The 27830-nt window shown below is 33.5% G+C and overlaps 1 protein-coding gene across 4 annotated transcripts; it reads left to right on the top strand.

Moving 5' to 3' along the window:
- The first annotated feature begins 47 nt into the window (after positions 1-47).
- On the top strand, positions 48-27830 carry F13B (coagulation factor XIII B chain). 4 transcript variants are annotated; one of them, XM_027612388.1, is made up of 13 exons: positions 49-117; positions 3743-3943; positions 5742-5927; positions 7561-7737; positions 8125-8298; positions 11233-11412; positions 11500-11685; positions 12724-12906; positions 15191-15391; positions 16330-16512; positions 22623-22836; positions 26286-26323; positions 27191-27247. In XM_027612388.1, the coding sequence occupies exons 1-12, from the start codon at positions 54-56 to the stop codon at positions 26317-26319; spliced, it is 1983 nt and encodes a 660-aa protein (XP_027468189.1). In that variant the 5' UTR covers positions 49-53; the 3' UTR covers positions 26320-26323; positions 27191-27247. The 4 variants fall into 4 exon arrangements, with proteins under 4 accessions (XP_027468187.1, XP_027468189.1, XP_027468190.1 ...); XM_027612386.2 differs by lacking the exon at positions 26286-26323 and having other exon boundaries at positions 48-117; positions 27191-27830; XM_027612389.2 differs by lacking the exon at positions 26286-26323 and having other exon boundaries at positions 22623-22709; positions 27191-27830.

The following is a 27830-nucleotide window of genomic DNA, read 5'->3' on the forward strand; positions in this document are numbered from 1 at the left end:
GAGTCCCTATTGCTTTAGAATTGTTAAAATCTTTGTTGGGCACACCATTGAAGATGAGGTCAAAAGATTTGGCTTTTATCATCATATTAATCATCTCAGGAGAAGTCTATGCAGGAGGTAAAATTAATTTTTCATATTCCTTATTCTCTAAAAATTATAAAGGGAAATTCTAACATTCATTTAACTTGAACTTTTATAGTCTTTCATTTTTGTGTATCAACTTTATAAAAAGCATACTTCTTATAATTTGTTATAAATACATAAGCAGATTTTTTTTTCCCTTTGGGCATAACTAGTAAACTATTCTTAGAGTGACAAACTTAGAAAAACAAAAGACAAAAAAGGAAAAAAAAACAGCTTTGTATCTCTAGGTTTTATGACATAGGAGGTGAGGATCTAAACACTTTAAAGGATTTTCAGTCTAACAGTACCACCATTTAGAAGTCATATGTTAATCTTAATTCTAATTTCATACTAGAATTTATTCCTAACATTGCACAGCTTGTACAATTTTAATTTTCTCTTCATAAAGTTCATAAAGTGAGAGCTTAGTGTAGGAGATTTGAAAAAGAAATAGCCATGAATCATCAAGATTTTTGAATCTTCACCCTTTGATTTTTATCCTAATTTATTCATTGGTTGAAATTTGTAAGTAGTGATTAGAAGGAGGACTGTATAATTGGTTATGCAGACAAGGACATTTTTGAGAGTGAAATGGAGCTCTATTAATAGTTATGTGAGACACCAGTGTAAGTTAGGACTGTCCAAACCAATACCCATGGACTCCCTAACTCTTAGAAATCTTTATAGCCAGAGCTCCGTGTGTAAATAAGTGTGAGTGAAGCAGGCAATATATAAGTGTGGGTTATTTAGGAAGAGTTAATAGTGTTATTAGGCTGTAGGGATAAGAAACAAGAAAGGATAATTAGGTGTCAGCAAGAGTGAATATACAAAAGAGGAAACCACAGCAGTAAGACTTTTCTAAAATAAACACCTTAGGGAATCTGTTGAAATAAAATATTCTATGGATTATAATTGCCTTGTAGGTAATAGTTTGCTACAAATTTCCTACCAAAAAAGGTCTGCAATTAAGATTATGAAAGTGAAATAAATAGAATTCATCTTATTTGATACATTCAATTCTATAATAAGATAATTTTTGCATGAATAGTTTCCTTTGGTTTTATTTTTCTGTCTAAATAGGGAAAAACCAGCTGATATAATTCTCTGTCATCTATATACCATGAAGACATTGCATTTTCCTCAGGATGCCTGGGTGGCTCAGTTGGTTAAGCGTCTATCTTCAGCTCGGGTCATGATCCCAGGGTCTTGGGATCAGGTCCTGCATCGGGCTCCTTGCTCAGTGGGAAGCCTGCTTCTTCCTGTCCCTTCCCCTGCTTGTGCTCTCTCTCTCTGACAAATAAATAATAAAATCTTAAAAAAAAAGACATTGCATTTCCCAGATAATTTCCTAATTATTATACGGTTATAATCTTCTTTTACTCAAACAAACAAACAAGCTAACAATAATCTCATCTTTCCATGCTTTCTCTCATCCCCATTAGGAATATTTGGGGCAAGAATTGAATTAATGGTACTTCTCATTTTGTGGCAGGCAATCATCATTGGCCTATGAAAGTTTCCACTTTTGCTTTATTTATACACTTCCTCCCTTTATCCCTGACCCTGAATTCCATTTCCCCTAGCATCAAACTGGGAGCCACTATTGTGTGTTTGATATATTCTTAAATATGATATGTAACTATCTTTCTGAATTATGTCTTCTTTTGTGTATGTGCTTTACATTCACATAAATGAAAGCTTGCCATCAGTTTGATCTCTGTACTGTTTTGTTTTACTTGCTATCATTTAAATACAGTTCCATGCTGCTGAATCTATTCTGTTGCTTTTAACTGCTGCATAGTGTTTCAGATATTTTACTTATCCATCTTACTTGTGATGGACACATCATTACCTCTAATTTCCTTCTAACCACAAATAACGTTTAGAATTATGAATGTGTCATATAATCACCTAATTTCTTGTTACAATTTGTCCTGTATATGTTCACATGTGTGGTTTGTTTTTTTTTTTAGATTTTATTTATTTGACAGAGAGACACGGTGAGAGAGGGAACACAAGCAGAGGGAGTGGGAGAGGGAGAGGCAGGCTTCCCACTGAGCAGGGAGCCCGATGCGGGGCTCGATCCCAGGACCCCGGGATCATGACCTGGGCCGAAGGCAGACACTTAACGACTGAGCCACCCAGGCGCCCCATGTGTGTTTGAAAATTGCTAAGAGAGCAGTTCTTAAAAGTGCTCATCACAAGGGAAAAAAAATTGTAACTCTGTGGTGACAGATGTTAACTAGATTTATTGTGAGATCATTTTGTAATATGTGCAAATATACATGTGGAACCATTGTGCTGTATATCCAAAACTAGTATAATGTTAACCTCAATTATACCTCAATAAAAAATTATGTCAGTACATATAATATTTACTTATGTGTGACAGTCTTCTTTCACTAAGTAATATGTTTGTGAGATTCACTATTCAACATTCACTACTGCTGCATGATATTCAGCATTGCATTGCTGTATAATATTCCATTGAATGCATGTCTAAAATATGTTTATCTTTTCTTCCATGGAATGGGCATTGGGATTGTTTCCAGTTTGGGACTACATGAATAGTGCTGCTATGAACATTCTTTTACATGTCTTTGAGTGCACAGATAAATACTTTTATTCTATCTTTCATTTTGTTGATGTGGTGTGTAACATTGACCAATTTTCATATGTCGAATCATCCTTGCATTCCAAGGATAAAGCCCACGTGCTCATGGATTCTTTTACTATGCTGCTGAATTCTGTTTGCAGTATTTTGTTGAGAATTTTTGCAGCAGTGTTCATAAGGAATGAGTGCTTTTTAAAAATGGCATGTGTACATTCTGCCTTAATATTGCCAAAGAAAGCCGAGTACTTTTTATGAGGTCTGTGACCATTTACATGTCCTGTTTTGTAAAGCTCTTGCTCGAGCAAGATTTTTTAAATTTATTAAATAAGATTTTTTTAAACTTATTTTTTATTTTTTAATTATTTTCTTATTATTTATAATTATTTTTTAATTAGTTTTCTGTCTTTTTATTTAAAAAAAGCCATTCATTTCAAAATTTTGTGGGTTTGCCTATTTAAGTAGAACTTCATCTGTTCTAGAACCCTGCTGTCCAATATGGTGGCCGCTAGGTATATTCAGCTATTGAAATGTGGTTAGTCCAAATTGGGAGGGGCTGTAAGTATAAATACACTCTGGAGTTCAGACTTAGTAAGAAAAAAAATGAAAAACATTTTTAATATTTTAATGGGTTAAATAAAATGTATTATTAAAATTAACTTCAACTGTTCCTTTTATTAATGTGACTACTAGAAATTTTAAAATTACATATGCAGCTTGCATTGTATGTCTATGAGAAAGTGCTGTGTTACAAAGTTAGGGAAAGCGTCCCTGAGGAAGTAGCCTGACCAGCTTTATTCTGACTGTTGGTTATTGGGGTTGCTAGCAGATTAATTCTGACTGAAAAAGATTGTCACAGAATCCCCTTAAAAAGCCAGGTAATAAAAATAAGTACGAGTTAAAGTCACTGCAAACACTTTGAATTTAAAAATTTACTGCCATTTGATCACACATTCCATGGTTTTAGATATGTTTTTCAGTTTTCAGCTTGATATTTACTCATTTCAGAGAAACCCTGTGGTCTTCCTAGTGTGGAAAATGGAAGGATTGCCCAATATTACTATTCTTTTAAAAACTATTACTTTCCAATGAGAATAAATGAAAAACTGTTGTTTTCCTGCTTGGCTGGTTATACCACTGAAACTGGGAAACAAGAGGAGCGAATCACATGTACCCAAGAGGGCTGGTCTCCAGAACCACGTTGCTTCAGTGAGTCTGTGGGCTGTGTCCACAAAATGTTTATAATATTTAAAGAGATCAGTCCATAAAGGTCCAAGAAAACTTGGTGGGTGGTGAAACCTTTTGGTCGATAAGAACAAATTACAGGCCCACTGTCTCTTTTACAAAATGAAGACATATTTTGAAATTCTGTAAATAATATTTCTTATTAAAGTGTTATTGTCTTTGTTTTTAATAATACCCTATAAAGAGAATACGGATAATTATTGAAAATGGTATTATCATATTGCAAGAAACAGATGCAAATGCGTTACTTTAAGGAATGAGGAACTTATACAGATAATAATGCATAGGAAGCCAGAAAAATGCTTGACACTGGACTTAGGAAGAATAAAATTGTTACTCCAGTGTTTTATCCTTTGAAAGACTCATCTCTCCTTTGTGTGCCAACTTCTCCCACAAATTCAGAAAAATGTGTTTTCTGAATTTTGAGTTCAAATTTAGAAAAAGGAAATCTGATTGGTTCATCTCATTATTTCATGCCAGGCTACCCTATAGTCAAACTATTAATGGGCTTCCATTAGATCAGCTGACCTCTCCTGAACAAAAGATTCTCTAAGCTCTGTTTTGCAGAGTAGAGGCTTTAGTTGGGTTTGTTTTATTTAGAAGAGGAAATGAGTATGATGGTTACCATGCTTAATATATCTAGTGAACATATCCATTTAGGATAATTATCCTTTCCATGACTTGAGAACAGACCATAAATTTAAGCATTGCACATTTAGTATTAACATAGACCACAGATTAACTCAAAGAAAGAAAGAAAGCAATATTCATAACTAGAGCTTAAAAATAAATTTAACATTAGCAAGAGCTTTGAAATAGGCACCAGAAGAGAAGAACTCAGGTTTAGCATGTAGTCTAATGGTTAAGATACAATCTCTGCAGTTCACCTGCCTGCCTTTGAATTCTGCTCCACCATTGGAAAGTGAGCATTGTGAGCCTAAGTTTCTCATCTATAAAATGGGCATAAACCTGCTTCGCTAAGATAATCCATATAAAGTGCTTGCCACACAGCAAGTACTACATATATTTAATACTAACCTTGGCTAAGTCTCTTAACCTTTCTGAATTGGTTTGTTATGAGGGTCTAATAGTAGGGCTTAAAAAAATTACTGAGCTGAGGTACATATATTATCTAACACAACATTGTTGCAAGTATTTGATAAAAAATAACTCTGCAAACTCAAAGGTTTTGAGTAACATGTCTATGATTCAGTCACGGTCTACACAGCCTGACTATGGACTGGCTACACGGACTTATTGTGTGGCCAGGTGATCATTTGCTGAATTAAAAGAAAAAAAAGAATGAACAAAGTTTTCACATTAAGGTATCTGCAGACTTATTTAAGGATCCATAAGCTGGGTATGTGCTTTTGTTACATGGTGTTAAAAATTGTCAAACACAGTAGATTTAAAAATATTAGGAAGTAAATCCAAATGAAATTCCTTCCATTTGCCATTAATGACAGTTAGTGAAAGAGCTCTGTTATATTTTCTAAAAGTAGATATGATAGGGTGGGAGTCACTACAAGAACTGAAGTCAATAAGCACAAAGAATGTCATTGTCAAGTTGAATCAGTTTTTGAAGAAATTTGATGCAGAACATGCAGGATAATTCCAAAATTAAATCAAATCAAGGAATTGAGTGAAATTTTTCTCTCTCCTTTAAATTCCAAGAAAAATATTAAACTTTTGCCTTGGTTTTACAACTAAGTAAAAGACAAGCTTAATTTCACCAAGTTAAGCAAAGATTTTTTTCCCATAGAAAAATGCACTAAGCCTGAGCTGAAAAATGGTTACATCTCTGATGTAACATTAATGTACAAAATTCAAGAGAACATGCGTTATGGTTGTAATTCAGGATATAAAACCACTGGAGGAAAGGATGAAGAAGTGGTTCAGTGTCTTGCTGATGGATGGTCTTCTCAACCTACCTGTAAGAAGGAACATGGTATGTGTTTAAGAATCACTTCCCAAAACTGAAGATAAGAGACTGTGAGGCTAGTACTTTCTTATACTGATAGGCATTTTTATTTAATAGAATTAATTTTTCAGTATGTCTGCAAATGCAAGAAGTTGATATTATATTGTTTTTCTTAAATGTTAGGTGTTTCCTTAACCCAAGAGTTCTCAATTCCCACAACTCACCTACTCCATTAGTTCCTATTTTTTTTTAATATTAATAGACTTATTTTTAGAGCAGTTTTGGATTTGCAGAAATATTGAGCAGCTAATACAGAGAGTTCCCATGTACCCCTTCTTGCCCTTGGCCACATACACTTTCCCCTATTATTTGCATTTTGCATTTAGTGTAGTATATTTGTTGTAATTGATGAGCCAATACTGATACATTAATTGAAGCTCACACTTTAGGGTTCATTCTTTATATTATACATGCTGTGGATTTTGTCCAGTGTATAATGACATGTATCCACCATTAAGATATCATACAGAATAGTTTCAATGCCCTAAGAATCCCTTGTGTTCAACCTATTCATCCATTTTTCCTTTCCACCAACCGTTGGCAAACCTTGATCTTTTTTTTTTAATTGCAGTAAAATATACATAACATGAAATTTTAACTATTTTTAAGTGTACAATTCCATAGCATTAAGTTCGTTCACAATGTTGTATAACCATCACTACTATTTCCAAAACTTTTTCATCAACCCAAACAGAAACTCTGTACCCATTAAACAACAAACCCCTCTATCCCCCACCCTACCCCAGTACCTGGTAACTTCTATTTTCTGTCTCTATCAGTTTCCTTATTTTAGGTACTTTGTATAAGAGGAGTCATGCAATATTACTCTTTTGTGTCTGACTTATTTCACTTAGCATAATGTATTCAAGATTCATCTATGTTGTAGCATGCATCAGAATTTAATTTCTTTTTATGGCTAAATAATATTCTATTGTGTATGTATATAAATATACATATACATATATAGATATATCATATATACACACTTTGTTTATCCATTGATCCATTGATGGACACTTGGGTGGGTGGCAGTTCTTCTAAAAATTAAACATAGAATTACCATAGGATCTAGTGAATAAATGAAATCTTAAAAAAAAAAGAGTGGAATGGAATAGGATGAAAAAAACTTTAGACCTTTTTCTGGCAACATATATAAATTACTGTTTCCTTTATTAGAGAAGAATTCAAGATAATGCCCATTATCTTTATTGGTAAACCAATATCAGGCATACTTAAAATAATCCAATAATTTGAATATGTATACTTTGTTAGTGTGTTTTTAGTTGTTTAAATTGTACAAATCCTCAGATGGCACAGAATCAAAAAAGCTGTACAAGGCTTCAGTTGAATTGTGGCCTTCTGCCAAGTATACTAGAGTAGAATTTCAAGAATAGAAGACTGGTGGCATTAAGACACAAGGTGTATTAAAAAAAAGGAAATAGAGACACAAAGGCAAACTGGCTGTTTTTCAATTTGGCCAAAGGTGGATTCAGCCAAATATGCTTAAGATTTTGTGAAAATACATTTTGAGATTTCTTTTTAATATTATAGTTTTAGTGATACATTTCATAAAATAAATAACATTGATTTTTTTTTTTAGAAACATGTTTGGTCCCTGAATTATACCATGGAAATTATTCCACAACGCAGAAAACATTCAAAGTGAAGGATAAAGTACAATATGAATGTGCTGCTGGCTACTATACAGTTGGAGGAAAGAAGACCGAGGAGGTAGAATGTCACACATATGGATGGTCTCTCACACCAAAATGTACCAGTAGGTTCTCATTTTAAAGGCAATCTAGTCTCATTTTAAAAACTTTCTCTCGTCCAGAAGTGTATATAAATTGTCACACTCATGTTTCATTTTTCATACTTTTTTGGGTTTGTTTTTTTTTTTTTGCTTCTGGTTTTAATTATTTTGATCATAGGCTTTGATCACTTAAAGATCTCAAATAGAAAAAGAATTTCTTTTAGCTCAGATTACATTAAAATAAGCCTAATGATATTTAATAAATATAGGAATTGACAAGCTTTTGTTATATATAACAAAATATGGCAAATTTACTAATTTCTATTCCAGATATGGTATATAAGTAGTAGGTGAATTTTGTTCAACAGAAAAAATAACACTTTTGTATTTTATTTGTTCTTTCATTTTTAGAATTAAAGTGCTCTTTAAGATTAATAGAAAATGGTTATTTTCATCCTATAAAGCAAACATATGAAGAAGGAGATGTAGTTCAGTTTTTCTGTCATACAAATTATTATCTAAGTGGATCTGACTTAATTCAGTGCTATAACTTTGGTTGGTACCCAGAATCTCCTGTATGTGAAGGTAATTTTTAAAATTTCACACTCGTACAAATAAAATATCATGTCTTAATCAGCTTTAATTTCTATGAAAAAAATGTTTCTGATGATATCTAATTCTTGTCCTGAGTGCTTTTTTTTAAGTTTCAGAGGCAGAGTTTAGTGATTTATCAGTTGCATACAACACCCAGTGCTCATTACTTCAAGTGCTTTCCTTAAAATGCCCATCCCCCGGTTACCTCATCCCCCCACCCACCTCCCCTCCTGCAACCCTCAGTTTCCTAGAATTCAGCGTCTCCTATGGCAGCATCTCCTATGGTTTGCCTCCCTCTCTGTTTTCGTCTTTTTATTTTTCCTTCCCTTCCTCTATGTTCATCTGTTTTGTTTCTTAAATTCCACATATGAGTGAAATCATATAGTATATGTCTTTCTCTGACTGACTTATGATTACTCAGCCATCAAAAAGAAGGAAATCTTGCCATTTGCAACGACGTGGATGGAACTGGGGGTATTATGCGGAGGGCTATTTTTAAAAATAAGTATGGTCTTTTAAATCATTGCTAGATATTTTCAGCAATATTTAATCTGGAAGAAATCTTAAATTTTGCATTAGTTTGTAAAGTGGATATAACTTTTAAACTCTCTTATTATAAGGAATAAAATATTTATTGGGAATTACTAGACCCAACTATCCCAAGCTGGCAGCTTTGTGAGGCATCTTTCCTATTTGGCTACATATTTCCTGATGTGAAAAAACAGTCTTCAAAATGGTGTGGGTAAAGAACAGAAAAATCAGGAGAATATTACCCAGAGTAAAAATGAAAACTATGGTTCTCGAGTAAGAACTCTCCTAAAATGTAATGTCTATGTATGGTAAGTTTCTACCACTGCACATGTCCAAGCAGATAGTATGATCACCTATTGGGAAACAACAATTCAAGCATCATTTAAACATACCTACAATGAGATATGAAGGAAGTCCAAGCCTAGCAGAGGGAACAAATTTGAAAAAGTAATTGACATAATGTGACAAATATAATCAAGTCAGGTATAAAGTATTTGAAAAAACCCTGAAGATTTTGATTGGTATGGTGTGGGATAGCATTTTTGGAGGTGATGGATAACATTTGCACTGAAAGATAAAAAGGAGTTTGAGGATTTGGGGGAATGGGGAGAGGTAAAGGTCTTGATAGCCTCTATTTTCTCTGCGGTATAGAAATTAATGTCATTATTGATAGACAAGAGGAAGACAGGAAAGTGGAACTTGGAAGAGGGGGTGAAGATTTGAAGCAAATGCTAGGAGGGGTGGAAGAGGGAGATGACCAGGGGTATGAAATGAGATTGCCCAGAATGATCCTAATTCTTTAAATGCACCAAATGATAACTTCAATGTTTTTATTTTAGTTTTTAATTTTCCAGTCCTGCCCAAGAAACTTGGTCTAACAGTAGAGAAGAAGAATGTTATCAAATTGTCTCTAGCATGTTATTTCAGAAATAAATGGTAAACCTACTTAATATCTACTCCAACAGCCCCCATCCAAATTAGCATGCAAGTGTGCCTGTTATTTTCTCTAGTAAATAGTCATTAGATGTACGGTAGGCAGTGCAGTTGGCTGAATAATAATAAATTACATCCTAATCCCTGGAACCAGTGAATGTTACCTTACTTATATGGCTAAAGGGACTTCGCACATGTGATAAAATTAAAGATCTTGAGGTAGGAATAATTTCTGGGATTATCCATGTGGACCCTAAATATAATCACAAGCCTCTTTATAAGAGGGAGGCAGAGGGAAATTTGACTACAGAAGTGGAATAGAGATGTGACAATGGAATGGAAGCAAGAGGTTGGAGCAATAAGAGGAAAGGTCATGTGCCTAGGAATGCATGCAGCCTCCAGAAGCTTGAAAAGGCAAAGAAGCTGATTCATAAAGCTTGCAGAAGGAATGCAGCTCTCCTGACAACTTGATTTTAGCCCAGTGAAACTGATTCTGGACTTTTGGCTTCCAGAACTGTAAGAGAATAAATTTGTGCTATTTTAAGCCACTTTATTATAATAATTTGTCACAACAGCAATAAAAAATTAAGACAGTCTGTGTTTTAGAATACTGAAGAACAGATTTTATTTAATTCATATAGACATAGGTACAAGAACAGATCCACCATTTAATAGTTAATTTACTTACTTCAGAAGTTTCAGTTTATTTATCTATAATATGAGACAAAAATTATCCCTGCTTAATAAAGTTATTTTAGGATTAGAGGAGGTAATGAATGCTGTTTTAATTTGCTTGCTTTTTTAGTTTTCTATTGGTCCATAACAATGCCATTACAAATTTAGCAGCTTAAAACAGCACACTTGTATTATTTCATAATTTCTGTAGGAGTCTGAGCCTAACTTATCTGGCTCCTCTGCCCTCCTGTTGGACAAAGCTGCAATAAAATGTCAGCTGGGGCTTCAGTCTCATCTGAGGCTTGACTGGGGAAGAATCTGCTTTCAAACTCATGGTTATTGGTAGCACTGAGTACTTGGCTGACAGCTGAACTGAGAGCCTCAATTTCTTCTTGGCTGCCAGCTGTAGGCAGCCCTCTGCCCCTTGCCCCCTCATTTGGAAACTTACAATGTGGGGGCTTGCTTTTTATCAAAATCAGCAGGAAAATAGTCTCTCAGCAAGAATGGCCTTACCATCCTCTGTTGCATATCATGCATACATAATCACATACTCCCATTTTCTTTGCTGCATTCATTGGTTAGAAGCAAGTCACAATTCCTGCTTATGAGGAGGGTTATCACATAAGGAAGTGAACATCAAAAACATCAAAAGTGGAGATCAAGGGGGTGACCTTAGGGTCTGTCTTCCATACTTCCTATGGTACTTGGCTCTATGAATGTGCTTATTAAATCTACATATTATTTTTTGTAATTATATGACCAAATATGGTGATTTTTTTTAATAAGGAAGAAGAAATCGATGTCCTCCTCCGCCTCTGCCTCTAAACTCCAAAATTCAAAGATATTCAACAACTTATCGTGATGGAGAAACAGTTCATGTAGAATGTGAACTTAATTTTCAGATACAAGGATCAGAAGAAATACGTTGTAAAAATGGAAAATGGACAGAACCTCCAAAATGCATTGGTTAGCAACACCTTAATCAGCTTTCCCTAAAATTAAGTCTGCATGTGCAGCCAAATGGTCTCTTCTCTTTAATTGGTCTCTTTTCAGAAGAAAAGGAGAAGACAGCCTGTGGGGACCCACCCTTCATTGAGAATGGTACAGCAAACCTGGACTCTACAATTTATTACAATGGGGATAAAGTGGCATATGAATGTAAAAGTGGGTATCATCTTCGTGGATCAACAGAAATAACTTGTAAACGTGGGAAGTGGACACATCCTCCTGAGTGTGTTGGTATGTATGCTACACTTACCAGCGATAGCTGAGCCTGTTGTGTAAAAATTTTTCATTTTCCTTATTTAATCCACATATTTCTTAGAAAACACACTGATTCAGCACCTACTCTGCTACTTTTTTTGTGTGCATGCAGCCTTCTTAGAATTTAACCCAATATAAATAATTGGGAAACTAAAAAAAATTTTTTGAATATACATTAGTGCTAACTAAGCACTCTTATCTGACCTGTTTGACACCATGACTTCTGAGCTTTAGATGAAAGCACATAAGTAACAGTGGAATGGGTGACTGGCCTTGATCATGATCTTCTTTCTCTTCCTTCATGTCCTACAAAGTCATGTTAGAGCACTCTGTTCCTGCCTTTGGGTCAATCCTTCTGATATTACTTATGCATCTGGCCAGTTTGAGCCCTACACCATTCTGAGACCTGTCCCTGGTCTTTTGTTTCACTAACGCACAACCAGGCTATGGTCACACCCACTCCTGGGTGCTACAGTTCCTGTCACCCTTCTCATTTCTTGATCTCTCCTAGAAAGATCTCCACAAACATGTTTACTTAAGATATTTATTGCATAAGAGAAAAGCTATTGAGGATGCTAAAGAAATGAGCAGAGTAAAAGAAAAACTAAAGAGAGAAAAAGTAGACAATTTCATCCATGGATTGACTGAGATCTGGGATGAAAAGAATGAGAATTAAAAAATAAAAGTGGATAATGACAAAAAATAGTTTCAGAATTGACCATAATCTTCAGGTTATTGTTTACCTTTCTATACATTTTAAGAATATCTGTATCATGATTCCTTCATAAGAAAAGTGACAGATATGTGTTTTTAGGCAAAACATTTACTGTTTATTCTTAGTAAATTTTTAAAATATTTGGTCTGAATAACATTTTTCTCATTTCTGGAGAATTTAGAAATCAACTGTCCTAAACTATGTAATACAAATAATGAGGGACAGGAGTATGAGTAACTATATGATATCATTAGGTTGTTATACATTCATATTAATTTTAAAATAACCTCTTTTCTTAGAAAATAATGAGAATTGTAAGCCTCCACCTGATGTAATAAATGGGGCTGTTGTTGATGGATTATTGGCAAGCTACACAACAGGATCCTCGGTGGAATATAGATGCAATGAATATTACTTACTGAGTGGAGCAAAAGTATCTCACTGTGAACAAGGAAGATGGTCATCCCCACCTATTTGCTTAGGTAAGACAGAGAACACATTGTATTTTTTTTAAAAAATTTCCCAGCTCTATTGAGATACAATTGACATATAACATACGAATTTAAGGTGTACAATGCCATGAGTTGATACACATATATGTTTTGAAATGACTACCACAATCAGGTTAATTAACATTCCCTTCATTTCACATAGTCATAGTTGTACTACTGTTGTTCTTGTCTTTATGATGAGTGCATTTAAGATCTACTCTCTTGGCAACGTTCAAGTATTCAAAACAATATTGTTAACTATAGTCACCATTATGTACGTTAGATCCCTAGAACTTATTCCTTTCATAACAACCCATTGAATTTCTTATACCATTACATTTGTATTTTTATGTGATTTTTTATATAACATTTTATAGCATGGAAATGATGATTTTTGTATAAATCTTTTTTTCCAAAGTGTTTTTCCTTCTCATTTTTGTAAGCAGAATATCTAATATCAGAGGGTCTAAAACTACATTAGTTCTTACCTACTACTTTTTAAAAAATTGTGGTAAAATTTGAACAACAGAACTTTACCATGTTAGCCATTTTTCAGTGTTCATTTCAATGGCCTTAAGTAGATTCACATTTTTGTGACTGATTACTTTTTTCCTAACTGATATCCTTAGCATCTCTCCCTATATTATCCCCAGAATGTCATTTGGGGAGAATAATCCATCCAATTCTTTCCTTGGTAGAGCATATTGTTAATAGCTTTCTTGGCTGTCAATTCCTCACTTGAATGGTCACCTTTGTTCTATTTTGTTGAGCAAATAAAAACATGTTTATAGTTTAATAATAATTAATTAATTAGTATTAATAATTAATACTTTAAATGTATTTTGAAAGACGTGGTATAACTAACATTAATGATTCAAGTGGAGATTTAAGAGAACTATCTAAATAATTATCTCATTTGAGATAACTTTCAAAACATAATATTCACCTTTCATTTCAAACCTATAGATTTGCCTCATTTTTTAACTTTGCTAGTCAGAATTACATTTAAAAGTAATGTAATCGGTCACTACAGTTGCAATGAACTTGTTACGTTGTAACTTTTACAAATAGGTAATGGTATCATAAACTTTCTCTAAGTTAAAATAAAATAGTCACTTAATATAAATATTAGCATTTCAAACTATAAATGCAAATCATTGTTATTTACCAAAAAAAAAATCATATAGAAGCAACTAGAAGAAAACAGAAAATATCAGTAACTTGCGCTGAAATAAATGCTATTAATGACTTAGATAATGGTTTTCTAAACCTTTTTATACACACACACACACACACACACACACAACACACACAACACATATTTACAAAAAATATATGCTGTCATGAGAGGCTATGTAACTCGTTTTTTTCCCACAAACTATATTATGAACATGGTTGGGTATACTTCTACAATATACAATTTAATGGCTGCCTAGTATTCCATAATGCAGATATGCCATAATTAAATTAGTCACTTTTTGATGGAAGTTTAGTGTGTTTTCAACATTGCCAAATTGTCCTTCAGAAAGTTAATCCACTCTACCATCAGTGGATTAAAGAGTAGTTGTCTTAATCCTTGTCAACTTGAATATTTTAATCTTCATATATTGTTAACCCAACAATTAAAATTATTTTAATTTGGTTTATTTAAGTACTAATCAATTGAGTTTATTTTCATTTGATTTGTTTAAGTATTAATATATTAAATTTTTAATATATATTAATATCTTTCATTTGGTTTATTTAAGTATACTAAATTGAGCATTTTTCAATTTTCTAGTGGCCACAGGTTGTTTTATTCAATGATAAAGTGCATCTCTTCTAGCTTAAATAATTTTTTTAAGATTTTATTTATTTGTTTGACAGAGAGAGACAGCAAGGGAGGGAACACAAGCAGGGGGAGTGGGAGAGGGAGAAGCAGGCTTCCCGCGGAGCAGAGAACCCTATGCTGGGCTCGATCCCAGGACCCCGGAATCATGACCTGAGCTGAAGGCAGACCCTTAACTGGACCACAGAGGCGCCCCTTAAATAATAGTTTTTAGTGTTCAAATTAAGTGGTTTTAATTTATAATATAACAATAATAATAAGAGATGTATAAATTCATTTGATAGCAATAAAGTGTATATTATGTATATGTGTGAGGAGTTTTAATAATGTAAATGTTAAATATAAAACTTTGCTTTTGATACCTGTCAAAATTTTTCTTTCAAAAATACATTAAACTTCATATTTGTCAAATGAATAAATAATTTAAAAGAACATTTTGTTTTACAGAGCCATGTACTATTAATGTGGATTACATGTACAGAAATAACATAGAGATGAAGTGGAAGTATGAAGGAAAGGTCTTACATGGAGATTTAATAGATTTTGTATGTAAACAAGGATATGACTTATCTCCATCAACCTCATTGTCTGAATTATCTGTACAATGCAATAGAGGAGAAGTGAGATATCCTTTATGTATTAGAAAAGGTAAAACAATGCTTTCTGACAATTTCTCAAGTGATCAATATCACCACCCTGGGTGCAAAGTATAAGAAAGACCCTACCTAACTCACCACCATCATCTTCTAATCTATAAATTGGGAATGATCTGACCAATTTCCAGTAAGCACATACACTTAAATAGGATGACTATGCTGACATCTTTTAATTCCAATAAGTCAGTTTTATAAAGGGAGAAATTAATAGATCTTATAGATATCACCAGACTATCAGAGGACTGATCCCCCTAATGTGAACAATCAACAACTCTGGAAAACATTGCTTTTCTTGGGGTTTGCTGGAGAGTATTGTTTCAGAAAAGGGCTTGATCAGATTGAAAGATTTTGTGTGCTGCTTGGATATGGAACTATTACTTTTAATAAGAAAAAAATGGAAGAGAATACATGCAGAAAGCATGGCTTCAAATGGGTTTCATACATTTTCACATCTAGATAAAAAGGGAAAAATAAAATAATGTTTATTAATACTTTACCAGTTTTAAATATATTTTTCAATATTATAATATGAGATTCTAATTACAATAATCAATTTTATAGTATGAAGTTGTTGTAGAACTATGCTCTCAATAGTTAAAATTTGACAGCTATCTTAAAAATGCTTTTACGTGAATTATCTCATTTTATTTCTTTTTGTTTATTTTTTTTTTAGAGAGAGAGAGAGAGCATGGGGGGTGGGGGGGGCAGAGGGAGAGAAATCCTCAAGCAGACTCCACGCTGAGCACAAAGCCTGAGGTAGGGTTCAATCCCACACGCCTGAGATCATGACCTGAGCAGAAATCAAGAGTTGGTGCTTAACCAACTGAGCCACCCAGGAGTCCCTATCCTATTTTATATCTATAGCAATTATTAAAGTATTGGATGTTTTTTGTAGAAATTCATTGTATGCTTTTAAAATCATTTTTTCAGAATCTAAAGGAATGTGTGTATCTCCTCCACTTATTAAAAATGGAGTCATAATTAGTTCAACATCAGACATCTATGAAAATGGTTCCTCAGTAGAATACAAATGTTTTGATCACCATTTCCTTCAAGGATCTAGGGAGTCCTATTGTTTAGAGGGGGTGTGGACTATGCCACCATTGTGTTTAGGTATGTACTACAAAATATCCACCTATTTAATAAAATAAAACCATATCTTTTCCCACTTTCTCATCTGTTAGTTAATATAATACTACTATAATGCTTAATTTGCTATATTTGTGTATCAGTGTGCCTATTTCATCACTGGTTTCTATTCTCTCCTGTAGATCATAAATAACTATAGTCCATCTTGCCCTAACAAATATTTACTAAATACAAACCATACACTAAGCACTGGTGTTTTATGGGGCTATAAGATGAATAAGTCATGGTGGTGTGGGTACATATGTTAACAGTTATCATTTAGTACCGTGTGACTGGTACTATAATAGAAAACATGAGTGCAACGGGGAAACAAAGAAAGTTAAAGCAAGTTATGCCTTATTAGTGAAAATTTTCAGGAGACATAAAAAAGCATATCTTTAAATAAAAAGAAAATATTTTTTTGTTTCCATATCTAACTTATTTACTATCTTATTTCACCAGCTTGGACTTGAGTACAATACTGAGTAGAAGATGTAGTGGGTATCTTGTTTCCCAATCTCATAAGTAAAACTTTCAACAATTCATCTTTAATTACAGTGTTATAAATACTTCAAAATCAAATTAAAAATATAGAAAGTTTAATTTCTATTTTTCTAAGAGTTTTTAAAAAATCTTGTGAGTGTTTAATTTTAGCACTATCTATTGAAATAATCACTTATATTTCTTCTTCTTGAATGTTAAAGCATGATTACATTCCTGTAATTAATCACACTTGGTTGTGATGAATTATGCTTTCTACATGTTATTGGATTTTATTTGCTTATATTTACTTAGAAGTTTCACATCTATTTTTATGAGAGAGATGAGTCTGTTATTTTCCTTTGGGTTTGGTATTAAGTTTCTGCTTTCCTTATATGGTGAATTGGTAAGCTCCCTCTTTTTCAATTCTCTGGAATTTGTGTAAGATTGGTACCATTTCTTCCTTAATAATTGTAAGAATCCACCAAACATGCCATTTGAACATCAAGTTCTCTCTAAAGAAAGATCCTGACAGCTGTCAGTTTTCGTAGGGTGGTTTATAGAAATTTGTCGATAATATCTAAATTGTCAAATTTGTTGACATAATGTTGTTTACAACATCCTTTTACATTATTTTTAATGCCTTTAGTGATATGTCATTTGTTTTTACTGCTATTAAGCTGTATCTCTTTCTTTCTTGACATGGCTTGCTAAGAGTCTATTACTGTCTTTTTTTTTTTTAAGTTTGGGGTTTTTTAAAAAAAAAGGTTATTTATTTTAGAGAGGGGGAGAATCAGGAGCAGAGGGAGAGGGAGAAAGAAAGCAGACTCCCCACTGAGCATGGAGCTCAACCTAGGGCTCTAATTCAGCACCCAGAGATCATTCATGATCTGAGCCAAAACCAAGAATTGGTCACTAAACCAAATGAGCCATCCAGGCCCTGGGTCTATAACTTTTATTAGGCCTTTCAAACAACTAGTATTTACATTTGTTACCCTTTCATCAAATGTTGCTTACTATTTTAATAATTTAAATTCTTATCATTCTTTTCTCTCTTCTAATTTCTTAAATTTATTTTATTACTCTTAGCTTTTTAGGTGGATACTTATATTACTGATTTTCAGCCTTTCTTTTTTAAAGGATTTTTAAAGAAAATTTAATTTAATTTGCTAATGATACAATAAGGATATAATTATATCTTTAAATTTCCTACTGAGCACAACTTTATCCCACTCATTTTTATATTTTGGAATTTTATCATTATTCAGCCATCCAGTTAAAAAATACATGATACCCTTTTTGATATCTTGTATGCACTCTGAGTTATATAGAAGTTTGTTTTTTAGTTTCTAAGCATTGGAAGATTTTCTAGTTTCCTTTCGTTATTGATTTCTAATTTGAATCCATTGAGACACACTTTGAATTATATGTCTTTTGAAATTCATTGATACTTACTTTATTACAAGCATTTATTTATTGTAGGTACACATTCTTTTGTACTTGACATAAACAAATAATTGTCATTGTTGGATTCACTATTGCTGAATATTAAGTGCATTCATATCTGTGCTGATTTGTGTCTGTTTTTCTATCAGTCACCAAAAGAAGTATGTTAAAGTCCCTTATACTCTGTGCATTTAAAAACATTTCTTGTATTCTCTCAATTTTTGCTTTTGTTTTTTTTATGCTATTCTACTAGGTACACACAAATTCAAGCATATTAAATCTTGGTGTACTGGCCCTGTGTAATTTTAAAAGAGTCCTCCTTTATCTATACTAATACTTTGTTTTTGTTTGTTTTTGCCTGAAGTCTACTTTAGATGTACAAGTTTTCAACAAGTATTTACAAGGCATACATTTTTTCATTCTTTAACTTTCAACATTTTGGTTTCTTACTTTTAATGTGTATATATTGCAAGCAATATATAGTTGTTTACTTTAAAGCATATTTATTTAGTCTGACCATCTTTTTATAGTATTTGTCCATATACATGTTATATAAGTACTGATATATATCCTTTCTGTTCTTTCTTCTTCTCTCTCTCTCTTTGCTTTCTTCTGGGTAAATCAATTCTTTTTAAACCATGTCACTCTCTACTAGCTTGTCGATTATTCTTTTCTCTTGGATTCCTTTCAAATTGTTATCACATAAATTACATAATTCAATCATGACTTATTACAGTTGAATATAAATTAGAACTTATACCACCTCTCCAAGACCCAGAACACTTTAGCTTGATTTACCCTTCCCACTTTTTGCATTACTGTGTCATGCATTTTCATTCTACATATTGTTTAAGTCCCAAAGATACAGTGAATATTATGTTTTCCAAAAATATTCTTTAAGACTTCTTGATATGTTTGTCAGTGATTCGTTTCTCATCTTCTCCTGTTTGTTGCTATTTCTGATTGGGATCATTTTGCACATGCCTGAAAAATATTATTTCTTTATTATTTTCTCAGTTTTTGTTTGCTTGCAAATTTCGTGGTTTTCCTTCACTTTTGAAGAGGAATTTTACCAGAGATAGAATTCCCTTTTTCTTTCCATGCTTTAGAAGATGTCATTTTTATCCTTTTCTGCATTTATAGTTTTTTTTTAAAGATTTTTATTTATTTATTTGACACAGAGAGAGACAGCGAGAGAGGGAACACAATCAGGGAGTGGGAGAGGGAGAAGCAGGCTTCCTGCTGAACAGGGAGCCCGATGTGGGGCTTGATTCCAGGACCACTGAGCCACCCAGGCACCCCTGCATTTTGTAGTTTTTGTTAGCCAATTGCATTCTTTATTTTTTTTAAGATTTTATTTATTTATTTATTTATTTATTTATTTATTTATTTATTTATTTATTCATGTGTCAGAGAGAGAGAGAGAGAGAACACAAGCAGGGGGAGCAGCAGGCTCCCCGCTGAGAAAGGAGCCCGATGCAGGACTCAATCCCAGGACCCTGGGATCATGACCTGAGCTGAAGACAGACACTTAAACAACTGAGCCACCCATGTGTCCCAGTCAATGCCATTCTTAGTGGTACATCTTTGAAACTAAGTTTCTTTTTGTACTCTACTGGTTTTGAGATTCTTTTTCCCTTTATTTTCAGTAGGCTATTTATGCGGGGCCTTGATATGTGTTTCTCCGAGCATTTCATTCTTTTCTTTTTTTAAAGATTTTATTTATTTATTTTTGTGAGAGAGAGAGAGAGAGCATACGCACATGAATGGGGGAGGGGCAGAGGGAGAAGCAGACTCCCCACTGAGTGGGGAGCCTGATGCACGACTGGATTCCAGGACCCTGGGATCATGACCTGAGCCAAAGGCAGATGCTTAACTGACTGAGCTACCCAGGGGCCCCTGAGCATTTCATGCTTCAAGTTGGTAGCACTTCTTGAATCTGTGGCTTTATGTTTTTCATAGTTCTGGAAGGTACCTTTAATCTTCTTTGTTCCCATTTGGTAATTTTCTATTGATATATCTTCCAATTCATTAATCCTTTCTTTAGATGTGTCCAATCTGCTTTAAACTCATCTATGGAGCTCTCAATATCCTTGTATTTCTAGAATATCATTTTATGCCTTTTTTTTTGTAGATTTCAGATGTCTGATGAAAAACTTTATCTTAACATCTATTTCTTTACCATGTTAATCACACCTATCTTTAAGTCCTTGCCTGCAAACTCCATTATCTGGATCATCTGTAGGCCTATTTCGATTTCTAGCCTAATTTTTTGCTATTTCTGTTAACAGTTGATTGAATATCAAATATTATTTATGGAAAATTTTAGAGACTTGAAACGATGACGTCATCTTGTTCCAGAGAATACGCATCTCTTCTTTAGGCTGATAGTGTAGGGGAAATTGACCTCAATCTAATTAGAAATGCAGCTTTTTCTAAGCTTATTTTCAGAACTTTGTTTGCTCCTACTAATAGAACATAACCCTGCAGGGTTCTTCACTAAGAGTTTGGTGTTTATACCAAGGTTCCTCCTTCTTGACTGCCTTTCTTATTACTGGGAGACTGCCAAAAAAGCTTAATGTAGCTTTTCATTCACTTTCTGCTTGGCTCTTTATCCTCTCTCTTTGCACAAGTCAAGAATAGGCAAATGCTTCAAGGGAAAAAACAGCCAGTGCAGAGTATCACATTCATTCTCTGTATCTCCCATTCCTCTGGGTTCTTGACCACTCAAGTCCTGGCTGTCATGTCTGACTTAAACTTCTGTGTTTCTATCCTCAACAACATGAGATTTCCAAAAGCTCTGCTAGCTCTATGTTTGCTGTTGACCATTCTCTACAGTCTCTCAGCTCATGCTGAGAATCAACAAATGCCCCAAGAGGAAATGCCCCAACACAGAATGTTGGACTCATCTGAATGAGCTTTTACCAGAACCTTGGCATCTTGAGTACTGAGTGCCTTCGAAATGCTCTAATTCCTTGAAATACGTACTTCGTGTCAGTTTTCAAATTTTCTAGTTTTTGGTAGAAAAAACTGGTCTGATATAGACTATTCTGTCACTATTCTGATTAGCTGGTCTGATATAGACTATGCTGTCATAGCTGAGAACAGAAGGTCCATGAATTAATTTTTAACTTGTTTTAATTAAAATTTTATGTTTTGTAGAACTATAACATTTTATAGTGCTATTTGACCTGATTTTCAAAGATATTTTGCAGTGACTATAGAGATTCTCTTAGAGTCTTTCTGATTCTTTTTCTTCATTTTTATTCAGTCTATAGAACTTCTAGCATAACATCTGACACTCTAGGAATTCAATAAATACTTACCGAAAATATTGAATAAAGAAGTTTGTTAATGTATTCCAGTTGTATGATTTATATGCTTTATTAACAACTCTGGAACTTTAACCTGTCTCAGGACCTACTGTTTGGTGCCATGTCATCCAGGAGGCAAAGAAGGACACAAACAACTCATTTTCTGAAATAACTTGACATTTTGAAAATATCAATATTTTTATTATGAAAAAAGATCAAAGGAATTTGTTGAGTATCCTAATAATTATCTAAGTTTTTATTTTGTTTTGTTTAAATGCATTAGTGAAAGGACACAATAATATTTTCAATGCTTAGAATTCAAAACATCTTAATCTAATATTGATATTGATAACTGGAAATTTCAAAGAGAGGAAACTGTCAACCACTCTGGATGCCATCAGGTCATAGAATTTGAGTCATTGTTGACAATCCAGCTTCTTTCTACATTTCCATAATATTTTATCTATCCAATAATCAAACAAATACTTTGTTTCATGGGGAATTTATTTAAGTTTTCTGAAGAAAAAAATAAGAAAAAGAACATTATTTCAATAATTATTGGTAACTATCAATGTTCTTTATAAAAACACCTTTTTTGTTTACTATCTTTGAAAACCATAATGGCATAAAGCTAAGTGACTGGCAGGACATACATCTTTTCCAAGTCCAGGACCACACAGACAAATGGCAGATTGCTTTCTGTGAGCCTTGAACATATTCTCTGACTCAAATATTAATTCTAACTTAGTTGCCACTAGAGTCTGGGAATTTTAAGGTCATCATGAATAGGAACCACAATGCTTCCTGTTAGTGCCAAGATGTGTCAAGATAATTTTCTTCTTTTTATTTTTTCAGAGCCTTGCACATTATCTTTTGTTGAAATGGAAAATAATAATTTACTCCTGAAATGGGATTTTGACGATAGACCACATATTTTCCATGGCGAGTATATTGAGTTTCTTTGTAAGAGAAATACGTATGTAGCTGAGTTCTCTATTACTGGATCTGAACTCAGAGTGCAGTGTGACAGAGGGCACTTAAAATATCCAAGATGCATTCACAGAGAAAGGTAAGAAGAAGCTTGTGCCTACAACTAATTATTTTCTTCAGATTGTTATTCAAGAGATTCTTTATGTTATAAATTTCAGAAATACAGGTTCTACAAAACTCCTACTTCATGGTCATTATATAGGATAAAATAATTTCATTTTTTAAGCTAGAAGTATTAATTAATTCAACAAACTTTCTGAGTTGTCTGAAGTCAGAGTACTGTTTGCTATTTCATATCTGTGACACTTTGGCAATTTGGAAAATAAACTGATTTATATGTGCAATATTTAAATGTGGAAAAATTAACCTATATTTTGAGAAAGAAGATTGCATTTTCTCCCACTTCCCAGTATAGGTCCAAGTATAAGTTATAAAGATGGGAAACAAAGTTGTACAAATCTTTCTATTGATAGAAGAGCATATTAATAACAATGATTAAAATTAAGTTATTTTCAGGAACACATGTCTGTGTAAGAGCTTGGAAACACTAAAGTGTTTCCTCATAAGATAATTTAAAAGTACATATTTTATACTTTTTTGTTTTTTTTCCTCATTCTTTTTTGTTTTTTATTTGAGGATAATTTATGTACAATGTTACATTAGTTTCAGGTATACAACATAGTGATTCGACAATTCTATTGTTATGCTATACTCACCACAAGTGTAGCCATGATCTGTCACCATACAATGCTATTATAATACCATTCACTATATTCCCTATGCTGTACCTTTTATTCCCATGCCTTACTTATTCCATAACTGGAAGCCTGCCTCTCTCACTCGGTCCTCTTTTCCAATTTTGTCCATCCCTCTATCCACCTCCTCTCTAGCAACCATCAATTTGTTCTCCATATTTATAGATTTATGTCTGCTTTTTGTTTCTTTGTTTTTTTAGATTCCACATATAAATGAAATCATATGGTATTTGTCTTTCTCTGTCTGACTTATATAAAGTCCCCAAAAAGCCAAAGCAATCTTGAGAAAGAAGAACAAAAATGGAGGTATTGCAATTGTAGATTTCAAAATACACTACAAAACTGTAGTAATCAAAATAGTATGGTACTAGAATAAAAATAGACACATAGATGAACAGAATAAAGAGCCCAGAAATAAACCCATACTTTTATATGGTCAATTAATCTATGACAAAGGGGGCAGGGATATACAATGGGGAAAAGAAGTTTAGACATAAACGGTATGAGGAAACCTGGACAACTACATGCAAAAGAATGAAACTGGACCACTTTCTTACATCACACACACACACACACACACACACACACACACACACACACACACACAACCTCAAAATGGGTAAAAGATCTAAATGTGAGAACTGAAACCATAAAACTCCTAGAAGAAAACAGGTAGTAATCTCCTTGTCTTTGGCCTTAGTAACATTTTTCTAGATATGTCTCCTGAGAAAGAAAAACAAAAGCGAAAATAAACTATTGAGACTACATCAAAATGAAAAGCTTCTGCATAGCAAAGGAAACCATCAACAAAACAAAAAGATAACCCACTGAATGGGAGAAGATATTTGCAAAGGATATATCTGATAATGGTTAATATCCAAAGTATATGAAGAATTTTATTTTATTTTTTAAATATTTATTTATTTATTTGAAAGAGAGAGAGTGAGCTTAGTGGGGAGGGGTGGAGGGAGAAGGAGAGAATTCCAAGCAGACTCCTCGCTGAGCATGGAGCCTGATGTGGGGCCTGATCCCAGGATCCTGAGATCACGACCTAAGCCAAAACCAAGAGTTGGACCCTCAATTGACTGTGCCACCTAGGTGCCCCAATATATGAAGAATTTTAATCCCCCCCAAATGGGGTGCCTGGGTGACTTAGTCAGTTAAGTGTCCGACTCTTGATTTTGGCTTAGTCAGGCCATGATCTCAGGGTCATAAGATTGAGCCCCATATCAGTCTCCATGCTTAGTGCAGTCTTCTTAAGATTCTTTCCCTCTCCCTCTGCCCCTTCCTCCCTGCTCATGCTCTCTCTCTCAAGATAAATAAATGAATACCCAAATAATCCAATTAAAAAGGGGCAGAGGACATTTTTCCAAAGAAGATATACAGATGGCCAACAGACACATGAACAGACAAAAAGACACTTAACATTACTAATCATCAGGGAAATGCAAATCAGAACCATGCGATATCACCTTCCACTTGTCAGAATGGCTAGAATCAAAAAGACAAGAAATAACAAGTGTTGGCAAGGATGTGAAGAAAAAGAAACCCTCATGCCCTGTTGGTGGGAATGTAAATTGGTACACCCACTATGGAAAACAGTATGGAAGTTCCTCATAAAATTAAAAATGAAATACTATATGATCCAATAATTCTACCTCTGGGTATTTTCCCAATGAAAACAAAAACAGCAATTCAAAAAGATATATGCAGCTTTTTGTTTATTGAAGCATTATTCATAATAGCCAAGATATGAAAGCAGCCCAAGTGCTATTGATAGATGAATGGATAAAAAAGATGTAGAATATTATATATACAATGGAATATTACTCATCCATAAAAAGGATGAGATCTTGCCATTTGTGACAACATAGGTGGACCTAGAGGTTATTATGCTAAGTGAAATAAGTCAGACAGAGAAAAACAATAACCCTATTTTATATTTCTTGATGAATGAAATATAATCCTGTTTTTAGTAAAATATTACAATAATACAATAAAATGATGTAAATCATTTTATAGAATCAGGATTTTGACGCTTTTAAAGATACAGTATAAAATGGAAATTATACTTTATCTTTGATTAAGAATATTATAAAAATATGGGTGCCTGGGTGGCTCAGTCAGTTAAGAGTCTGCCTTTGGCTCTAGTCATGATCCCAGGTCCTGAGATCAAGCCCCCCATCGGTCTCCCTGCTCAGCGGGGAGTGTGTTTCTCCCTCTGCCCCCACCCCCTGCTCATGCTTGTGCTTGCTCTCTCTCTCTGAAATACATAAATAAAATCTTTTTTAGGAAAGAATATTATAAAAATAACTTAATGGCAAAGTGTATGTGTTCTAATCATTGTGAACAATGAACTATATGAACAACATAAGGATAACTTTTTAGATACTTTGAACAGTCTATAAAAACATTCATAAGAGACACATGGGTGGAAAACTAAAAATTTTTAACTATGGTAAAATCAGGACAGAAAAATTTTATATGTGTTTAAGTGTCTTAGTGTGTCTTGTATTTCTCATTTCAAAGAGAAAAAGAGGTAAATAACTTAGAAAAAATGTTTAAAATGGCATTATTCTATCAAATGACACTGAGATTTGAAAAAGGAATTTGTGGTATAATTCACCAAGTCTGTCTACTTGCTTTTATCAATAACTAGCTAAAACAATGACTAATTATATGAAGTGTTGAAGGGCTAAGTTATAACAAATACTTGACCAAAAATGGTGCTTATTTCAAAAATCTCTCTTCCTTCTCTCTCTTTCTCATCAAGGATGCTGTCTTATCAACAACCCTTCAGGACATAAAAATGTATGGCAGAAAGAAGAATAGTGCATCAACACATCATAAAATCCTTTATAAAACAATTTTTAGAAGAAAAATTACAAGTCTCTAAGTTTTAACTTTTGAAGATTTGAATCTAAATTGTCTATGTTGACCTTTTTTTATTTATAAATAAGCCAGAACATGTTGTTTCCATTCTAATTTGACTGATCTGACATGTAACCTAACTTTTATTGCATGCTTTCCCTCTGTTAAAAAGATTGATCTACATGTCAAAGTATTTCTGTTTCCTATTATCCATTCATTGTGTTATATAATTGCCTTCAAGATATTTGTTTTTATCATATTCATTAACATTGGGTTTTCTGGTACTTTTAATTCAATCTTTCTGTCAATATTAAAGAACCAAACACTAGAGATAAGAAACTATACATCATATTAGAGGATTTACCTTATTAAATAGAGAAAAGACTGCCCTTTATACTTCCAAATGTAAAGAACTTCAAAAAATTAACTGTAGTAGTAGCTTCAAGGTTAATCAAATTATGAGGTGGTGAACTATCCACATGTTAAAATGTTGCCCAAGGAACGTGGCTAAAAAAAGAACAACACTTTCCATTTTTATATTTTACACTTTCAAGTAATATTTTGAAGTAACGTTTACACTTCCATTTAAAGTAACAGTTATACTTCCATTTGTTATTAGTGTTCATTCATAAGCCTGTGTAATAGCACTACTGGGGTACTAAAACCCCCTAGTGGGACTGGTTGTTGTTACTAGAATAGCACATTTTCTTATCTGGAAGCTATTCAGTTCACCTAAGTCAAGATCTTCTCAATATGATGACATTCTTTTCTTTTTTAAGATTTATTTATTTATTACTTATTTGACAGAGAAAGACACAGCGAGAGAGGGAACACAAGCAGGAGGAGTGGGAGAGGGAGAAGCAGGCCTCCCACAGAGCAGGGAGCCCGACGTGGGGCTCGATCCCAGGACCCCGGGATCACGACCTGAGCTGAAGGCAGAGGCTTAATGACTGAGCCACCCATGCGCCTTGATGACATTCTTTAAACCCTCAAGCTTCAATTTTCTAATGAAGGACAACTGGACCTAACTCTGTGGATTAAATATGAATTCATCCAGTGTTCAACATGTATATTTCAGAACTGTCCTTGAGTTCATAATCATTCTTTTAATATGCTATAGTCATTGTCCACAGTGGATCCTATAAAATTGAAATTTGATTGAAATTAAATATCAATAGAAAAGTGTTAATCATTTTCAATTAATCAGTTAATCCATTAATAAACAATATTGAGCGCCTGCTATATCTCAGAAAACAGAAAATTTGCTCAAGGTGGGTAACTGTCTTGGGACTATGTATTTAGTATTGTCATATCTTCTGATTTTTTAGTGAAATCTACTGATTTTTATATGTGGAGAGGGAGTCTAAAAATATTTTGTGAGCAATGTGGCTCATGAGCCATCAATTTATAAACTCTAAATGCTAAATAAATGAATGTGTGAAAAATG

Source organism: Zalophus californianus, chromosome 10 (genome assembly GCF_009762305.2).
Source record: "Zalophus californianus isolate mZalCal1 chromosome 10, mZalCal1.pri.v2, whole genome shotgun sequence".
Taxonomy (NCBI): Eukaryota; Metazoa; Chordata; class Mammalia; order Carnivora; family Otariidae; genus Zalophus; species Zalophus californianus.

Coding starts and splice junctions, on each gene's coding strand:
- F13B (XM_027612386.2), top strand. CDS start 54: ATGAGGTCAAAAGATTTGGCTTTTATCATCATATTAATCATCTCAGGA. Junction 11,686..12,723: donor ACATCCTCCTGAGTGTGTTG/GTATGTATGCTA, acceptor CTCTTTTCTTAG/AAAATAATGAGAATTGTAAG. Junction 15,392..16,329: donor TCCTTTATGTATTAGAAAAG/GTAAAACAATGC, acceptor TCATTTTTTCAG/AATCTAAAGGAATGTGTGTA.